At 43.6% G+C, this 18,017-nt stretch overlaps 1 protein-coding gene across 4 annotated transcripts in view; it reads left to right on the forward strand.

Annotated features, from left to right (window-relative positions):
- The window catches only part of MYO16 (myosin XVI), a 593,786-nt gene that overhangs the window by 367,201 nt on the left and 208,568 nt on the right, over positions 1–18,017 (forward strand). For all 4 annotated transcript variants that reach the window (XM_073887420.1, XM_073887418.1, XM_073887419.1 and 1 more), the window contains exons 17-20: positions 1,699–1,810; positions 4,930–5,047; positions 5,868–5,939; positions 8,318–8,459. In XM_073887420.1, coding sequence (XP_073743521.1) covers positions 1,699–1,810; positions 4,930–5,047; positions 5,868–5,939; positions 8,318–8,459 — 444 coding nt within the window. The remainder of the gene's footprint in view (positions 1–1,698; positions 1,811–4,929; positions 5,048–5,867; positions 5,940–8,317; positions 8,460–18,017) is intronic.

An 18,017-nucleotide genomic window follows, 5' to 3' on the forward strand; every position in this document is an offset into this window, starting at 1 on the left:
GAGGCTAGACTGTGTCACTTGCATGCTTCCGAGCTGGGACTGAGGGAGGAGATGTGCTCCCAGCCCCACCTGCACAGCGCCGACTGTGGTCTGTGTCCTCCCCACAACACCACGCATTTCCTTGTTTCTCTCGTTTCTTTTCTGTCCCCATCCATCAGTCTTAAAAAATGTTAGCCTTTTGTTTTGATGACTCTGGCTTATTGTGATTTTCCTCCTCCCTTCCTGAACATGCAGTTCTTTCTTCATCCCTAGAACGTTAGCGTCTTCTTTGGGGTAAGCTCACCCAGTCACGTGGTTTTAGTCATCTGCACGTTGATGACTTCCAGATCTTGTTTTCTAGGCTTTTCTGAATTTCAGGTCCTTCCAGCCAAATTCGTTTTTGGAATTCTCCTCGAACTTCAACGAGTAGTTCAACGTCAACATGACTAATACAAAAGAGAAGACTTTCTCTCTCAACAACATACCCCTCGTTTTGAGAACGCTCTGGTTGAACGAGCCCACTCTGCAGCCTGTTTCCCAAGACATCATCTTGGAAAGCAGCATTAATGCCTCACCTGTCAGTCTCCTTCCTCTCCCCTCATCCAGCCAGGTCTGCCTCCACGACACCTCTGCCCCTCCTCTTTTCTTCACCACCACTGGTCTCCCTGGGCACCAAGTCCTCAGTAGCCCTGCCCGTTATCTTTCACTGGACTATCAGAATCCTCTTTTTCACACACCACTCTGATCCGGCCCTGTTTTTGTTTCAAGACCTTTAGGACTGCCTGTCGTTTCTAAGAGATAATGGAAGCTCTTTTGCAAGAGAGACAAACCTCTGACTACATCTCCAGCCTCACTGAGTTCTGCTTCTCTCAACACGGGCTCCAATTTTGCCCACATACCTGCGTCCCTGTTATACATCATGCGTGGTCAAGGCTGTGTGTCCTTGTATATGTTGCTAAGTCTTCAGGAGCACCCTGAAGTCCTGGATTTGCTTGGAAAATTCTTATTCAAGTGTCCGCTTTGGATGGGAAGCCTGTTCCTCTTGCACAGGCTTTTTTCCCTCATCCATTCTGGGTTTGGTCCCCTCCCTGAACACTTACAAACACCTCCTGTCCATCTCTGCCATTCTGCTTCCATACTCTACTGTATATTGTATATGATATTCTCTCCTTCCTGAGCACAGCAATGCACCGCTTTTGTTGGTGCTGAGCTTCCTGGGATGAGCCTTTTATCTTTATATCCTCAGCTGCTAGTACTCTATGTCTGGGAAGTGATTCCTATGTGATTGTTGCATGACAGGAATAAATCAACAGATTAATCAACCACCACATAATTAAAGGATATTGACAAGAAGAAGTAATAAATTACTCTAAATTAAAAATCTTTAATAGACGTATTAATTACAAAGCATAGGCTAGGACCCAGCAGATTTCTATATGAAATATGTAAAACATCTGTGACCTTCTCCTTTAGGTAGGAAGGGTACAGCTCAGGTGACAACCAAGTAAAACAGGGTAAATAGGTTCTGGTACAACAAGAACTTTTTTTGCTTCCTGAAACATCATGTGCTATTATGTATCAAAGCCTCGTAAACACAGGGTACACAATGTCCAGGTGACTGCTATTATTCTGGGGACCAAATATGGCGGAAGTGACTCGTAACCCCTGGAGTTTGACCACAAGCCAAGCCATAAAGCTGTGTGCTTTCTGTCCTCACAGGTATTTGAACCAGACCCTACCAGAAGATGTATCAACAGCAGAGCATTCTCTGAACAGGGAAAAATTCGCTATTTTGAAACAAGCCCTGAATGTAATTGGCTTCAGTCACTTGGTGAGTCATACCATAAATATTTCACTGAGAAAACCAACCTTCTACTAGTGTACAAAAGTTATTCATTCAAAAACATTTACCGAGGCCCTCTCATATTCCGGATATTGGTGGGAATGCTCATGATTTAGCAGAGAATAAGCCTCAATCTCTGCCTCCTAGAGTTTATGTTCCCTTGGGGGAGTTAGACAACACTGTGCCCAGGGTCACAGGTCCTATGACGACAAATAGTGACCAGAGGAAGGGCATCTCTTTTCAAGAGGGTGGTCAAGGAGACCTTTTCCCAAATAAACCATGTGAGCAAACAGATTAAAGAACTGTGCATTGACCCAACTCCAAAGAAAACTGGCAAATCTGAAGGAACCGTTTGCTGCCAAGAATCGCTTGGAAAAGTAACCTAATGACTTATTACAGTATCTTTCTTTGCAACATAAAGCTCTTTTTTATTCTTAAAGAATTACCAAACACCCACAGGCATCGTGAAGCGGAAAAATACAATTTAAAATGTTTAAACCACTGCTCTACGATAGAAATTTTTGTACTCATGAGAATGTTCTGGATCTGTGCTTCACAATATGGTAGGTCCATGTGTGGCTAGCAGGCACTTGAAATGTGGCTGGTGTGAATAAGGAAATTAATTTTTAATTTCTTAGTTTTAATCCATTTAAATTCAAGTAGACTTGTGTGGTCAGTGGTTAATGAATCAGACAGCACAGATCTGGTGGACAGGGGATCTGAAGTGAGATAAGCCTGGAGACCCCCCACCACCCCCTCAAATTCCTCTTCCCCTTACACATTGGCTGTACCCTCCTCATTTGGTTTGGTGTCATTTTGAATTAATGGCCAATTCCTCATTGGCAGTTAATAGGAGATTGCAGGGGTAACTTTGGTATGCCAGTAGTTTAGCCACCCAGATTTAGCCTTAGATTTATATATCTTCTTTTTCTTAACAGGAAGTTGATGGACTTGGGTCTTTGTTTTTTGTTTTTTGTTTTTTGTTTTGTTTCCCTAGCCCACATAGATACAGCTCACAGGACAGCAAGGTGTGGGAATGTAAATGAAATAGCTCTGGGCACTTCACCTTCACCCCATTCGGAGACGGGGATTCCAGGGACCTACAGTCATAGGGTCTTTTGTTTTTTTGCTTTTCTCTCTCTCGCTAATGATCCAATCTCTCTATTTTTGTCTTTTAGTGACTCCCACCCATTTGCACTTTTCTGTCCTTGCATGTGCTACTGTTGTACTTTTCTTGTTATTTTTTCCCCCTTCTTCTGTGCCTAAAATGTCTGCTTCCTTCTAGGAAACTGGGATAGAGAGATGGGTAAGGAATCATTCTACCAAAGTACCCGTTGCTTGGAAACAGGGCCTTAAAAATCTGTGATTGATTCTCAAAGGCAGGGCAACCAAAATATGCTTTCCACCTAAGGTAGCTAATAAGAGAACCTACCACCTTTTTGGTAAAAGAAATGTGTGCACTTTAACAAAAGACATGAAGGTAATTGTTTCACTGAGATGCTGTAGTGCGATGGGTATGGGGACATTTTAGTGCACTTAGGAGGGGCGGATCATGCCCAGGTATGTCTGGGCTGGCAAGGCCCTCAAAGAAGACTTGCTCATCAAGGTGCCTGTGCCCAGAGGGACGGCAGGGGTGGGGTGGGGGGACAGTTGCTCACTCTCCCCACACACGGGACAGCAGCTCTCTGCTCACAGGGCATAGTGTTCAGTACTCGTAATTCATAGTATGGCCAGTGGTCATACTCTGTGTCCACTGCTAAACTCTGAGATCTTTGAGGTCAGAACAGAGTCTTTGTGACCATGTCTCCAAAGTCCCTACCCCACAGAGCACTGGGAAGCCTCCTGAGGCGTGACTGGATTTATTACAAAGGGGGGAAAGCAGTTATCAGGGAGCGTGAGGAGTAGACTGTTACTCAAACCAGCATAATTCCGTAAAATTTGAAACCATAACCTGTGACTGGTGGGTCACCAAAACCATTTGTAAGTAATGCCGCAATCCTAGAGTGTTATACCTAAAAATTACTTGGAGACCATCCTTGTCCGTGTCCTCATTTTAAAGATGATAGAGTTATCCTTTGTGGTGAAAACTGGCAGTTCTAGAGGAGATTCATGGAGGTCCTAAGGGCTACATGACTCCACCTATATATTTATAAAGCAAATACAGATTGTTCTTAGTAAATTGTTACAGGCAGGAGCTTTTTATTTCAAAATTACAGATTAGGAAAATGAGAGTTTAAAAGATTATGTCACTTGCCCAGTGTGGACCTTAACCAGTGTTACTGTCGATATCACGATACTAAATATTTGTTCTAGAGAAGTATATTTCTCAGCTTACAGAGTTTCTTGATTTTTCATTGTCGCCACAAAATGACTGTCCATAAACCAAATTTAAGGTCTAATTTCTTTCTTTATGCAGAGTTCCAGATTCTCAGATCTCCTCTTTCAGCAGACACGCTCTTATTTCCTTCTCCCTTCTGCTCGAAGATAGCTCTTGCCAACATGCATTTCTTTCTCTTTTCCTTAAGATACCTTAAAAAACAATTAGCATTTTTTAATCTAGGCATAGATGCTTGTATCGTGCCTTCCTGAATTTCCCAGCAGAAGTGAGAAGTCCGATAATCATACCATCAGTTTATCTCAGAGGGGACATAACAGGAAGATGGACATCAGAGCCCGTGGCCTCTCGGGAAGCAGCGTCGGTGGGCGGCCCCCGCATCAGCCTGGGGAGCACGTGTGCGATCTGTCCACTGATGTCCAGTGATGTCCAGTGATGGCCCGCCAGTCTGACTCATCAGGACACAGTGATTCCTGTTTCAGTATGAGATTTATCTAGAAACTGTCCATTTATATCAGCGTCACTTCCTTACCCTCTTTTAAGGAGCAGAGACATTGATTTAGAGGAAATGTGTACTAACGCGATTTTGGTTTCAAGCTGGAGATGGGTAGTTCCCTTACTAGACACTCAGGATCTGAGAAGTCAGAGCCCCACCAACAGGGTCCGTGTCAGTTTTTTTTTTTTTTTTAAGCTATTAGGTTTTTAGAGGATTTGTCTTTTCATCTTTCTTCTAAGCAGCTGTATTCATTTTCTGTCTTTGTAAAACGGATAGGAAGTAGAGAATCTGTTTGTGATCCTGGCAGCAATATTACACATTGGAGACATTCGATTCACTGCTCTGACCGAGGCCAACTCTGCGTTTGTCTCTGACCTCCAGTTTCTGGAACAAGGTCAGTGGAACAGAGCTCTCATTAACCTCATGGGTGTGCAGTTTTGCAGATCCGCCAGTAGGTGGAGACACAGTACAGAAAAGCCAGGGGAAGAGGCCCCCCCCCCCTTTCTTCCAGAGTAGAATTCAGAGTGGTAAAATAATATTAATAATAATAAACGTAATAATAAAAGACGTGTATCCACTTTATTCTTCTTTCTTACGAATGGTTTGGGGAATGAATAACGGTACGTACGTGATGTTCTCATGCTTCCCACATTTACAGGGTCGATTCTTAGGCACGTTCTTGGGCTTATTTATGTTGTTCTAAATATTTTTCCACCCCCACCCACCCCTGCCACCCAGTGTATTTTGGGGGCATGTTATTAGCCAAACATTTTAAACAATATAATTACTTTCCCTCAAAGGTCTTGCCAAAAACTTCTCTCTCCCCTTTGAAGTTGCCTTGTTAGTCACTCCCCGATTTTTTCCAAAATACCTTCAAGCCACAGATTGTCAATGAAAGTCACATCTTCACCTCATATCAAAGTAATTTAACCAGGGGCTGGGAAAAACATCCAGGGCCGTCTCCGAGGGCAAGGAGGGGAAAGACCGGTAGTGATTTAAGGCAGAGGCCCCACCAGGTCATTAGCGTTGTGGTTACTGGGAGCAGTTTCTCTAGTTTGTTTTGATAATTAAAGCGGTAGTTCAGTGTTCTGCAATACACCCAGTTCCTCATGGGTCTGTATCATAAACTTGTAAATAATAACCATAAAGTATAATGTTTTCGCCATCCAAAAATGTATACTAACCTTAGGTTTTCAATGCTGCTTTATTTTTAGTGGCCGGATTGCTACAAGTATCAACCGATGAGTTGGTGTCTGCTCTAACAACCGATATCCAGTATTTTAAAGGTAAGTTTACTATACTCTGATGTTTACCTCTGTGCAGTCCGTGGTCTTCTTTGAGATATGGCGAGCAAATGCAACCTTCCTTTCTTTCCCCACCCCGTGTAACTGTTTCTATGAACTGAATGCCAAATGAGAAAAGCATTATGAGCCCATCTGGTCACTTGATGTCACTCTGTGTTGGAAAGCCTGGAAGCTCTTGAGAGACCGTTTTGATGAACTAGTCACCTTCTCTCGCTCATCAGTCACTTTAGACAAATCAAGTCATCAGTCCAAGAGGACATATTCATCTAAATAATTGGAACCACGTGTGTATGGCTAGGCCACCCTCGTCAATGAGGAGCATCCCCTCCCCTCTACGGCATAAGTCAGAAGAAGAGCTGCCATTTATTGGGCACTTAGGAGCTGACGGGCACTGTGCCAAGTGTTATAAATGCTGGAATTTTAACATTCTCACCAATCGCTATGAAGTGGGCATCACTTTTTCTTTTTAACAGATGAGAAAACTTAGATTCAAGGAGACCAAGTAACTTTGCACATCAAACCACTAGCAAAGGCGTGTTTGGAACTAGAATCGAACGCTGCCTGACTCCCGCCATGACTCGCCGCATGCCATGCACATTTCTCTCTGTGCAGTGGGTGAGGAGAGCGGTTTCCCCCATGCACCTCGGTTGCTCCCTGGAAATCGTTGCCCTACCAACCTCCCTCTTAGTGAAAGTTTGAGGACTCACCGTCCCTCTGATCTTTCTTCTCTAAATCACCACTGTCCTTACCTGTTGCTCCTCTTGAACCTGCTTGTGGATGAACCTACCTGTGGCTTATCCTTTCTGCCCCTAGCTCTAGAGGGTTCCCTTCCATGTTCCGGAACTTTATGACTCTCCCCATCATCCAGTCAGCTGTGCAAAAGTCATTTTGATGCCTTTTCCTCCTCCTTCTCCACTGAGTAGACCAGACGCAAGTCAGCTCTTGTCCACAAATCTCTCTCATTCTCACTACCTTCTCTTCATTTCTGTCACCACTGCCTTAAGATGTCATTCCTTCCCTAGAGCAGAGAACAGGACCCTCTTTCATCTTTTATCTCCTATTGTCTCCCTTCCCCACTGCCTCAAGAATGGTCTTCCTGAATCATATTCTGCAAATGTGATTTTCATCTGTGGACAACGGCCTTTCAAAGATGCTCCCAGTTCTTTCCGAGTACCCCTCATCCCTTTAGGATAGCCCAGCACGCACGCCCTTTAGTATTCAGGCCCACCTCACTTTTATACTTTATTCTGAGCCATTTTCCCACCAGCCCTTGCGTCTAATTATATTGTTTCTCGAACTTCTCCAAAATCATCGTCTCTCATGACTTTTTAAAGAAAACTTGAACTCACCATTAATATCTAGAATTTACTATATGCACGTTTTTCTGCTTACACTGTCTTCATGTCCTTAATCACCCACTCTGTTGGTGACCCATCGACACCCTCAATCATGTTGACTCTGGAGACCTTAATTCTATAACGTCATAAATGGCACCTGCTTTCACCGCCACCTTGTTTGTTGATCTCGATGGCCTTGGACTTGCAGGTCTCTGAGTCTTCCTTACCTGCTGTTTTTTTTTTTTTTTCTTCTTCTTTTATCTCTGCCTACCTCAGAAGAAGTTCTCCTCCACTGACCAAGAGCTCACTCAGCTGTTCTTTCCCATGGTCATCATCCTATTACTTAGCCCCCTGCTCGGCCGCGTGTCCCAGCTTAGCCGGCTGGCTGTGGTATGAGTGTTAGACTCCCTCCTCTCCGACTCTAGCATCAGAGCTATCACAGGCTCAGCTCCAAATCATCCTCACCTGTTTTGTTTTTTTTTAGTTTTTTTTCTCGAGTCTTTTCTAAAAACCCTGTCACTCAAGATTTCAATCACCGTCTCTTAGAGAATGAAATAAACATTTCTACCCGAGGGCCCCAACCCGTTCCCAAACTCCAGACTCACATTTTCGTTAGCTGGACCATGTCTTTGAAAATATTTAAAATATGACTGATTTTCCAGATGGGCAGGTTTCCAGAGGCCCTGGGGACAATTCATATTCAAGCCAGTGAGCGGTTATCGGAAAGCTTGTTAAGAGGGCCCCGCCCACAGTTGGTTCCCTAACGGAAAGGAAATCATACAGCCTGCCTCGAGATCCAAAGCTGTGCTCAGTGTCGGTAGCAAATAAGACTGCAGGGTACATGGCCCTCACTTTGGGAAACGTTTGAAGTAATAACTGGCAGAGACCTCATTTATCAGCCTTGTCGCATAGTTTTAACATCTTTTGGCGTAGGGGGATGTGTGAGGGATAAAATGGATGTGCGTGGTGTTGTTCTACATGAGGGAAACCTTGTTCTACCTCCTCTCCTTTCTGCTGTTCCAGGGGACACCATCATACGGCGACATACTGTGGAGATGGCTGAATTTTACCGGGATCTCTTGGCCAAGTCCCTGTTCGGGCGTTTGTTTAGCTTCTTGGTGAATACCATGAACTGTTGCCTCCACAGTCAAGATGAGCACAGCAGGTAGGATTGGTGGACACTGGTCTGCAGAGTTATTCCTGTAGTAGCCAACTTAAAGGGCTCCCCTCCTGCACGTGCTTTGTCATCCAATGCGACACGTAAGTTACACTATCGTGTAAACATCTCATTTTAACAAGTGATTTTACCTAAAGGGTTTTATGGACTCTTCCTTAGAGATTTAACCCCCCCTCCAACTCCCCGCCCCCACACATTGATGAATTAATCAAATCGTATCTCATGCATGGAGATGCATGTACATTCTCTCTGGGCTGAAGGTATATCTGGCCTTTTGAGCACTAAGAAATGTAAAAAAAATTATAAATCTGGGAAGAAGACTGCTTAAGAATATCTAAAGCACTTAACGTTTGTTGAGGCGTCCATGTCTCTCTTAGGACCAATTCTTCACTTATTTGTAGATTATTTGACAAGAGGTCTCTATGGTAATCATTTTGACTCATAGCCTTAATCACCTTTAAAGCAGTAGCTTTACAGGATTATTTGACGATCTAAAAAATTATAGACCTCCATGGCATCTTGTCGATGGAGAACTTTGTTAATATTCTTGTCACTAATAATGACCTTGGGCAGGCCATTGAAAGCAGAAATGCATCCAGAGGTCCTCACACGTATGCTTGTCTTTGAATGAAACCTTTTGAGGATTTCTTTGTTGTCCGTATAGAGTTCTTCAATAAATTCCTAAAAATTGCTGCCTTTGGAGGTTTCTTGGGAAACACTAGAAGTAACATGTATTGATGGGACAGTTCTTAAAGAAATGTGGACATCTCAGAAGACAAAGGGATACTGAAGACCTCATTAAAATGTGCACATATAAATCTCACAGCACGTCAATCAGCACACAGTACAGTCTGGGATTTGGGATCTAGGTGTAATATTATCGATATTTTAGCAGCTATGCCTTAGAGTTTGGTATGGGAGGATTCTTGGGTTTATAGTTGTTTATTGTCAATTTGTAATTTTCCTTTCAATATGAAGATAATTCACAGAATGATACTAATATGCTAAGTCTTGCAAATTAATCTTGTGTGAAATTATTGGCTGTGCAGCTGAAATTGACATGGAAAAAATTAGTGTTGTAAATCCAGCTGCACATAGAAACTTTCAGAAAATTTCCATTTGACATTTATTTTTTTAAAAAAGATTTATTTATTTATTTTAGAGACACACAGAGAGAGAGAGAGAGAGAGAGGGAGAGCATGCACACGCACATGAGCAGGGGCGGGGGGGAGGGGGCAGGGTGAGAGAGACTCTTAAGCAGACTCCACACTTAGCACAGAGCCCAAAGCAGGGCTTGATCTCAGGACCCTGAGGTCACGACCTGAGCTGAAATCAAGAGTCGGATGTTCAACTGACTGAGCCACCCAGGCACCCCTCCATTTGGCATTTAAATCTTACAGAGCCTTAAATTTATATAATTGGAAAAACTTATACATAGCCTTGATATTTGACTACACACACACACACACACACACACACACACACACACACAGAGAAAAATATACAAATATAAACCTTGGAAAGCATATTGTTTCCCTTTCAGTGGTAACATTGCCACTGTGTCAGTATGTAAATTTATGGTGTTAGTGCTGTTTCTTAAAATTCTTTACCAAGCAAATGACTGAAGACAGGGATTAGCAGGAAATTAATAATGATTTAATGTATTAGAAGTTTAACTTAGAAGACATAGTATCCTCAGATGAGTCATAATTCCCATGTTTTTCTCCCATTTCTCCCCGGGGTCACCCAAACCTAAATTTAAATCTCAAAATACTGCAAAAAAAGGTTATGTTTGCAGTATTTCTAACTCAGTGAAATTCATGGAAAGCTGAAGGATTTGTAGATTTACAGACCCATTTCCTAAGTCTCAGAGAGGTCTCAAAATTTGGATAAACTTGGGCTTTGATTGTTTATGAATCCTCCATTTTTTTGAAATGCGTAATCATGTCAAAACCATTATGTAAGAAATGTATATCCCCATGGTTCAAGTTGGCGAGCACTCTTGATGTTGATAGGGAGTATTTTTCACACTACATTTGTTTTTTGTGGTTTTTTTGGGTAAATTTTGCAAGAGAGAATAACTGTAAATAAGATGTACTCTAACAAGTTATTAAAAGAAAACAAGTGAAATTGAATCAGATGAAATGTTTGTTCTTGGAATGCTGAACTCATTTCCTGCATTACAGCAAAACAGGTACAATATTAATAGTATTATACACTTTAAAAGATGTTACTTTCTCTACCTAGATTCTAAATAGGGTCACTTCTAAGTTAAAAGCCTGAGGTATAATGTGGGAGATGGTGATGATTAGTTAATTATGATGAACCAAAGCATCTGCAGTATTTGCTTGGCCAGCGTCAAGCCAGTAAGGTTGCAGTGCGGATGTCTCCCAGCCTGTGGCAGGCCGTGGTTTTAATGTCCTTGTGCACTGGCCGCGACAAGCTGGGGACCGACCAGGCTGGGGGAGCTCTCATTCAGGGGACATGCTTTGTGGCCAGGGCACTCCAGAAATTGAAACACACTATAACTTTATTTATTAGGCTCAGTTGACAATAATTTGGTCCAAGTGGGCAAAGAAGGAATGATGATAAAAATAGCAACAAAACCAATATATACAATGTGTTCTATCATATACATTGTTATATATAATGCATTATATATAATGTATATTATTATGTCATATATCAAAATCCTCTATATAATATACAGTATATAATAACATATATGCATATATGTTATATAATATATAATATGTATGGTATAATATATAATAATTTATACATATTATATACACAAATCACATCATACATATAATTATATATAAATTATTATATCATATACTAATATTCTTATTGTTGTAATAGCTTATTTAATATATAACTATTATATGTGATTATATATGTATATGATATGATCATTTGTATTATATATGTACATAATATGTATATGTATGTTATTATATATTATATATGAGAATGTATATGATATGTGATATAATAATATAATACATTCATTTCTTTAAAACTTTAGTGTTCACAAAGTGCATACATATAAACTACCTTCAGAAGAAATCCTGTTAAACAGCCAAGAACAGCACACGCTATTGCGGGAGCAATGGCAGCTCCAGGAAATTGTGAGTGTGGATGCCCTGCTCCTTCTCCCCTCCCGATGCACCTCCCTCTGAGAATTCCTACACAAGTCAGACTTGTGGTGTGTTCACCGCTTTCTGAGACATTTCTTTCTCTAAACTATCACTGTGGCCTCTGAAGTGAGGGGTACACAAGGCTCGTACGGTGTTCCATGATGCCGGCACACCCCTCCTCCCTGCGCGGTCGTGATCTCGGGCTCGCGGACCGCGGGCCGGGCCTCGGGGGCTGTCCCAGCGCGTCCGCCCAGCATCGGCTCACGGGCTTGCTGCCGCCTCCCGTCCTCACGCATCCAAGTGCTTTCATGGTCTTTGGGGGACATTATCTGTCAGTGCTCATCTTCATGTTTGATTCGTAATCGGTTGAGAAATAGACAGTGGAGTAAGGCATTAGGAGCCAAGACACTGGTTCTGTGGACTGGGGGAGACAGCAGACCCGGGACGTGCCCCCGAGTGCGGGCAAGCTGCTTCTGACCTCCAGTGTCACACAGGCTGGCTTGCGTGTGGGCCCCGTCAGCATTGGGGGGGGGGGCAGCCGCCCCGGGCAGGAGGGCTCCAAGCCTCCCACCAGGGCTGCCTCCTGCTCGCCAGGGGAGGAAGCCCTCCCGCAGAGGCCAGGAGCGTTACAGCCCATGGAGCTTCTCTCTATGGAAGGAAACCCCAGGACCGGGGCAAGTATCTCCACTTAACAAGAGGTGAGTGTTAATTTAAGAGTTGATTGGCTTGAGGGGCGCCTGGGGGGCTCAGTCATTAAGCTTCTGCCTTTGGCTCAGGTCATGATCCCAGGGTCCTGGGATCGAGCCCCACATCGGGCTCCCTGCTCGGGCTCTCCCTCTGCCGCTTCCCTTGCTTGTGCTCTCTCCTCTCTCTCTGTTGAATAAATAAATAAAATCTTAAAAAAAGAAAAAAAGAAAGAGTTGATTGGCTTGAAAGACCCAAGGCCCATCTGATGCAAGAAAGCACGTAGGCTCAGGGACTCCGGTGCTGAATGGTTTGGGTCCTTTTTTTCCTGGTATTTTTGAAAGGATACAGCTGAACCCATCTGTCTTACGGTGTGACAGTCCTCCCCTTCTGTAGTCCTTAAGATGTGGCCACTAGATACGCAGGAGACCCTTGTAGTGGAATAGTACGTGGCCTCAACTCCCCTGTAGATTGTTAGCTGACACCCCATGACCAGTGTAGGCATAAAGAAATTCCATGTTTGAACCACAGGGAGATCCATATGTAGATTCTTATAACCTCATATGTAGAAAATTGGCAACCGCCAAGAACACGGGAAACACTGGTCTTCGATTCCACCCTTCACTGGCCAGTTTTCTTCCCAGTGCATCCAAAGCTGTGTGGTGAGCTCCCTTCCCAGGGATACAGCCCTTCTTCTCCCCAAGGAGAAGTCTTCCCTCGGATGCTTCATTAATTACAGTCAGACCAACATCCTTCCGCTTATTCTTCTCAGGAGACCTTGAGCTGGTTCCCAGGGGTCCCCTTTCCCCAGGGAGTTAGCTTCCCTGATCAGGAAACCACAGTCTCCTGCAGCTTCACGGTCCCGCTGCTTCCTGAGTGTGCCCCAGCTCCCGTCTGCCCTGTGGTAGAGCTGTGATGTGCAAACGCTTGGGGACTGTCACCTCCTGTGCTTCTGTCTGAGTCTTCCTATGGCTCTAAGTGGGCTCCTTTCCAGGGTCCACCCTCTGTGTTCCAGAACATCACCTCAAGCACAAACTGTGGGAAATAGACAGGATTCTGGATAAGTTTCCTTAATACCTCCCTGTTCCCGTGAATTATTTTGCCTTATCATCGTGGAACTCCTTCTCTGTTTCAAGATATGGGTTGGCTGTTTTTAGTGGAACATTCAAAATGGAAAGCCTTGCTCTTCAGTATCTGCTGTTCCTTTAGTTAATAAAATTGACAAACCTTTTGAAAAAGAGAGTAGGGAGACACATTAAATGTATCTTTCATCTGAAAAGGCAACGTTATGGACAGTATTATGTTGGCCCGCAAGAAAGTATTTCTTTTATTGCGTCAACATAAGTAGAATTGTCCACAGCTTTTCAGACCTGTAGTATTATTACTTATCTTGGTGTAACAATCCTATTACAAAGTGTGATTTGTGGTGTCATGAAAACACATGTTCTTCTCATGCGTCACCTTCCCTTAAAGAGTATCATATGAGGAGATTATGTTAAGGCCCTGGGAAAAAAACAGTGGTAAGTCCCAAGACATTTCTGCTCACAAATTACGGTTCTGTGAGTCCTTTAGCCCCCAGATATCCAGTGGGAACAGAAATCAAAAGTGTCTCAAGGTGAGAGTCCTCTCTCCTGCCCCGCCGGGCCCGTGGTGGCAGTGGACTACCTTCCAGGAAGGGTATGAGGGGGCGTGGGAGATGGGGGCAAGGACAGGGAGGTGAGGGATATCTTGGCTTTCTGACAGCTGGAGGATGGCTATCCCTGACCCTTTCTGGCTCCTCATAGATCCCATGCTGGACCTCTCCTTCCGCGGCCCTCGGGGTGAGAAGGGTGTCTGTTCACTCATTCATTCCCCACGTGTCCCCCATGCTTGGGGCAGTCCATTCAACACAGGCTCATAGCAGAGTGGTCTGGTCCCCACACCTTCCCAGGGGTGCATCTTGGGCAAGATTTCTCTGGGTTGAGGGCACAGAAGGACTCGGGAATGGAACGGTGCCTTGAGGAGTTGCAGACATTTTCATTACTCACTTTTTGTAATTTTTAAACCAAAACACAGGCTCTAAACTGCACTTAACTTGTGTAAAGGATTATCATCCGTGTGATTCTGAAATGAGCTAAATGGAGATTCTAACTAAAGTAGAATGAGTAGGGCGCCTGGGTGGCTCAGTTGGTTAAGCGACTGCCTTCGGCTCAGGTCATGATCCTGGAGTCCCGGGATCGAGTCCCGCATCGGGCTCCCTGCTCGGCAGGGAGTCTGCTTCTCCCTCTGACCCTCTTCCCTCTCGTGCTCTCTCTCTCTCATTCTCTCCCTCTCAAATAAATAAATAAAATATTTAAAGTAGAATGAATAATAAATACCTTGATTTTAAAAAATGATAAAATAATTTTTGCAATTCCTAAACTTGGACTTGTTCCATAATGCAACACTGAGGATTGAACTGGCAATGTTAAATTTAAAATGACTACTTGTTCCTAAAGTGGTGCCTTCGTCAGAGTTTTGGTACGGACCTGGCTGCTTGCAGATGTTCTTGAGCAGCAGAGGGGTTGGGGGAACTTTGGGACAGTTCCCCACATGTCTCGGACACTGAAACCTGCAGTTTATTTCACTGGTTTTCATCTGCGTTCCGTTTATGTTCCTGAGGCCAGCTGAGAAATAGAACCTGTGGAGCACATTCCTTTTTACCATTAGACACACCCTAGGAATATATCGATGGGGAGTTGAAGAAGATTAGCAGGTGGAGGAGAAGAGGCCGGGCGGTAGAGTAGTATGGATGGTACACTGTTTATTTTTACCTGCTTATTTATTTGTTCATTCCTTCATTCATTCATTTGTGTCTGCTTGTTCTGAAATCCACATTTTCGGTCAGCGCAATTTGGCATGCAAATATATGCGGTAAATAAATGGAGTTTCAAGCATACATATGGAGATTTGGGGGTTTGTACCGAGCCTTCAGTTTCTTAAAGACGCTTATACTGTATTACGTTCTTACAATATTTTACTTGAGCTAAACATAAGCATTTAAAACCTTTATGATTAATTACATTCGGCTTCAGTGACTTACAGAAACTTGGGAAGATTCCCCGCAGATGTCTTCAGACACCGAGACGGGCAGTTCATTTGACTCATTTTCATCCTGAGTCCTCAGGTGTCCAGGCTTGTCCCTCCTGGTCCCTCCGGGGACTTTGGTTGGTGTCCAGGGTTATCTGAGGATAAGGAGAGAACACCAGGCTGTCCACGCAGTGCCTGACACAGCGGGAATGGCTGCTTGGGTAAAATCCCTACAATCCCGGTGGGTGTGACTGGAACGAAGGCCTCCTGGTTGGTGGCGACTTGTCTATGGACATGCAGGGATCCGCAGAGATGCAGATGGACGACATGGTGGGAAGCCGGGATATGGTCTAGTCTTTTCCGTTGAATTTTGGTTCCGTGACTTTGTGTGTTTCAGGGAGTGGCAAATAGAGGAAATATGTTGTTCTTTAGAAATAGGAATGTCGCCGATCACGTACACTCCTGGACCTGAGAGGTGTTTTCTCTTTGCTCAGTGTCTTTGCGATAAGTGGGTGAGAGTGGATTTGCATCAGTTCCCATCCTCTGTCCCTTTCTGTGCTGACACACCTGTGACTCGCCTGCAGAGAGCCCGGCTAGTCCAGAGTACAGTGTGAGCTCCCTGAGGGTTGCAAAAATGAGGTCCACGTGGCTTAGACGCCGTATTTCCCAGGAAGTAGGGGTTCCTTGAGGAAAAACTCACATGGCAGGATGCCAGCTCCATGGACAGGTGAGTGTGTGGTGCCTGGATGGATTCTGGCTGAGGCAGAGGAAACGCTGGGGGGCAGGGAGCTGGTGCTCTGGAGGGGCCCCTCTGGGCCCCTGGGGACAGGTGGGAGAATGGGGTCGGATTGGAATGAAGGCTCCAGGCTTTAAATATGAAATCCATCTTGCTTTTCCTGGGGAGGTTGGGGGTCACCACCCCGAGAAATGTCCAGAGTCTGTCCTTCCATCCACAGATTGATTATGGAGAGAGAAAAGAAAGCTGTTGAGAAGAAATCACTTGTGAAATTGCTCACGCTTTTAAATATCTCCTCTCCCACCCAGGATACGTGTAGTGGGGGTTTGAATAAGAGACGAAGGTGTTGCACAGATACACCAGTGAGAAAGAAAGCCAGACTGTTTTAGAGAGTTGAAGTTTTCTTTAGGAGTTCTTTTCTTTCTTTTTTTTTTTTTTCCTTTGAATTCACATATCAATTAAATGGTTTGGTTCCCAAAATCATCAGTAGGATGTTTTCTGCATCTTACCCTGCTTCTAAATTTGCACATTTGATAGTAAGGAAAAATCCTTTTGTAAGTCAGCATGGAACGTGCTAGATGTCCAGAAAGATTTCCATTGGCACAGTCACCAAATGGCCCGTGTGCTCCCCAGCAGTCTGGCTGGGGTCACTGCAGAGGACGGTGGTGTCCGCCGTGGGGGCGGCTTCCCCGAGTGTCACTGCAGAAGACACGCTCTCTGAAATGAGAAAGAGAGGAGCACGTCCAGTGGGACATAAATTTTAGGTGCTGTCATGATGCCAAGTGAGTCCGTTCCACTCCAGCATCTGACAACATCGGAAAGGATGTGAGCATCCAAATGAACATAGAAAATCTGGGTTACATTGTAACAAGCAAGTTAAGGTTCATCTTCGGAAAAATTGCACTCCTTCATTAGACGAGACGTGCTATTCTTCCTTAATTAGAGAGAACAAATATTTCCTGTAGGGAAAATATAATTATAGCTTTGGAGCGTTCTGCAGGCTGGTTTAAAAAAGAAACCCATGTCAGCATTTTGGATAATCTGTACTGGGTCTGAAGACTGTCTCCGGGAATGGCAGAGAGGGCTGATCTCTACCTTGGTGCTCTGAAATGAAAATACAGTGGATTAATGGGGTCAACTGGATAGATGGCTTAAGTTTATTGGGGAATTCGCCTTAGTTCTGTTCTGCTAAGAATTCAGTTCATAAACTATTAATTTTGAATATACACGTACATGTTTGTTGGATTTCTAAGGATTTTAAGTAGAAAGTAATCTTTCCTGTTTATATAGAATTTGTAGGCAAGTTTGTTGTGATTACCCATTTATCTCTCTTTGATGCAATCAGGTAGCACTTAGTGTACTTATGAAATGTCGTAGTGTCCTTTTTTAGGTCAGGGTCTCATTTGAGAATCTGGTGAATGGCATAAACACACACACACACACACACACACACACACACACACACACACACACACAAACAGAGAGTCCCTCACATAATTCCTGGGGATTAATAGACCTCACCCAGCAAAACAAAATCTATGTGCCTGGGCTGTAATAATTTCTTAATTTGTTGATTAAAGAAATGAAAAAATTTAATACCTTCAGTGTGGTTCCTAGTCCCCTGGTAGTTCTTGAGGATTTTTAAGTCAAATTTTTTTTGGTAATGATTTTGTTGAGATTTTTTTTTTTAATTAAAAATTATCTTTTAAAATATTAGTTGAAATCCATGATTTCTTAAAAAAACATACCCTGAGGTACCTTCTAATAGGTGAGTAACAATTTTAAAAACACTAATAGGACAGTAAGCATGTGAATCTATTCTGGAAGATTAGGTATCCTAGATTCAATATTTAGCTGTAACTGAGTATTTGTCAAGGATCTCTCGTCCGTCAGTGACAGGGAGTCAGAAAGTTGGTGTACGAGGTACTAGGGGGC

The sequence above is a fragment of the Callorhinus ursinus genome, unplaced genomic scaffold (genome assembly GCF_003265705.2).
Source record: "Callorhinus ursinus isolate GAN/ISIS: 27379988/994484 unplaced genomic scaffold, GSC_fseal_2.0 scaffold79, whole genome shotgun sequence".
NCBI lineage: Eukaryota > Metazoa > Chordata > Mammalia > Carnivora > Otariidae > Callorhinus > Callorhinus ursinus.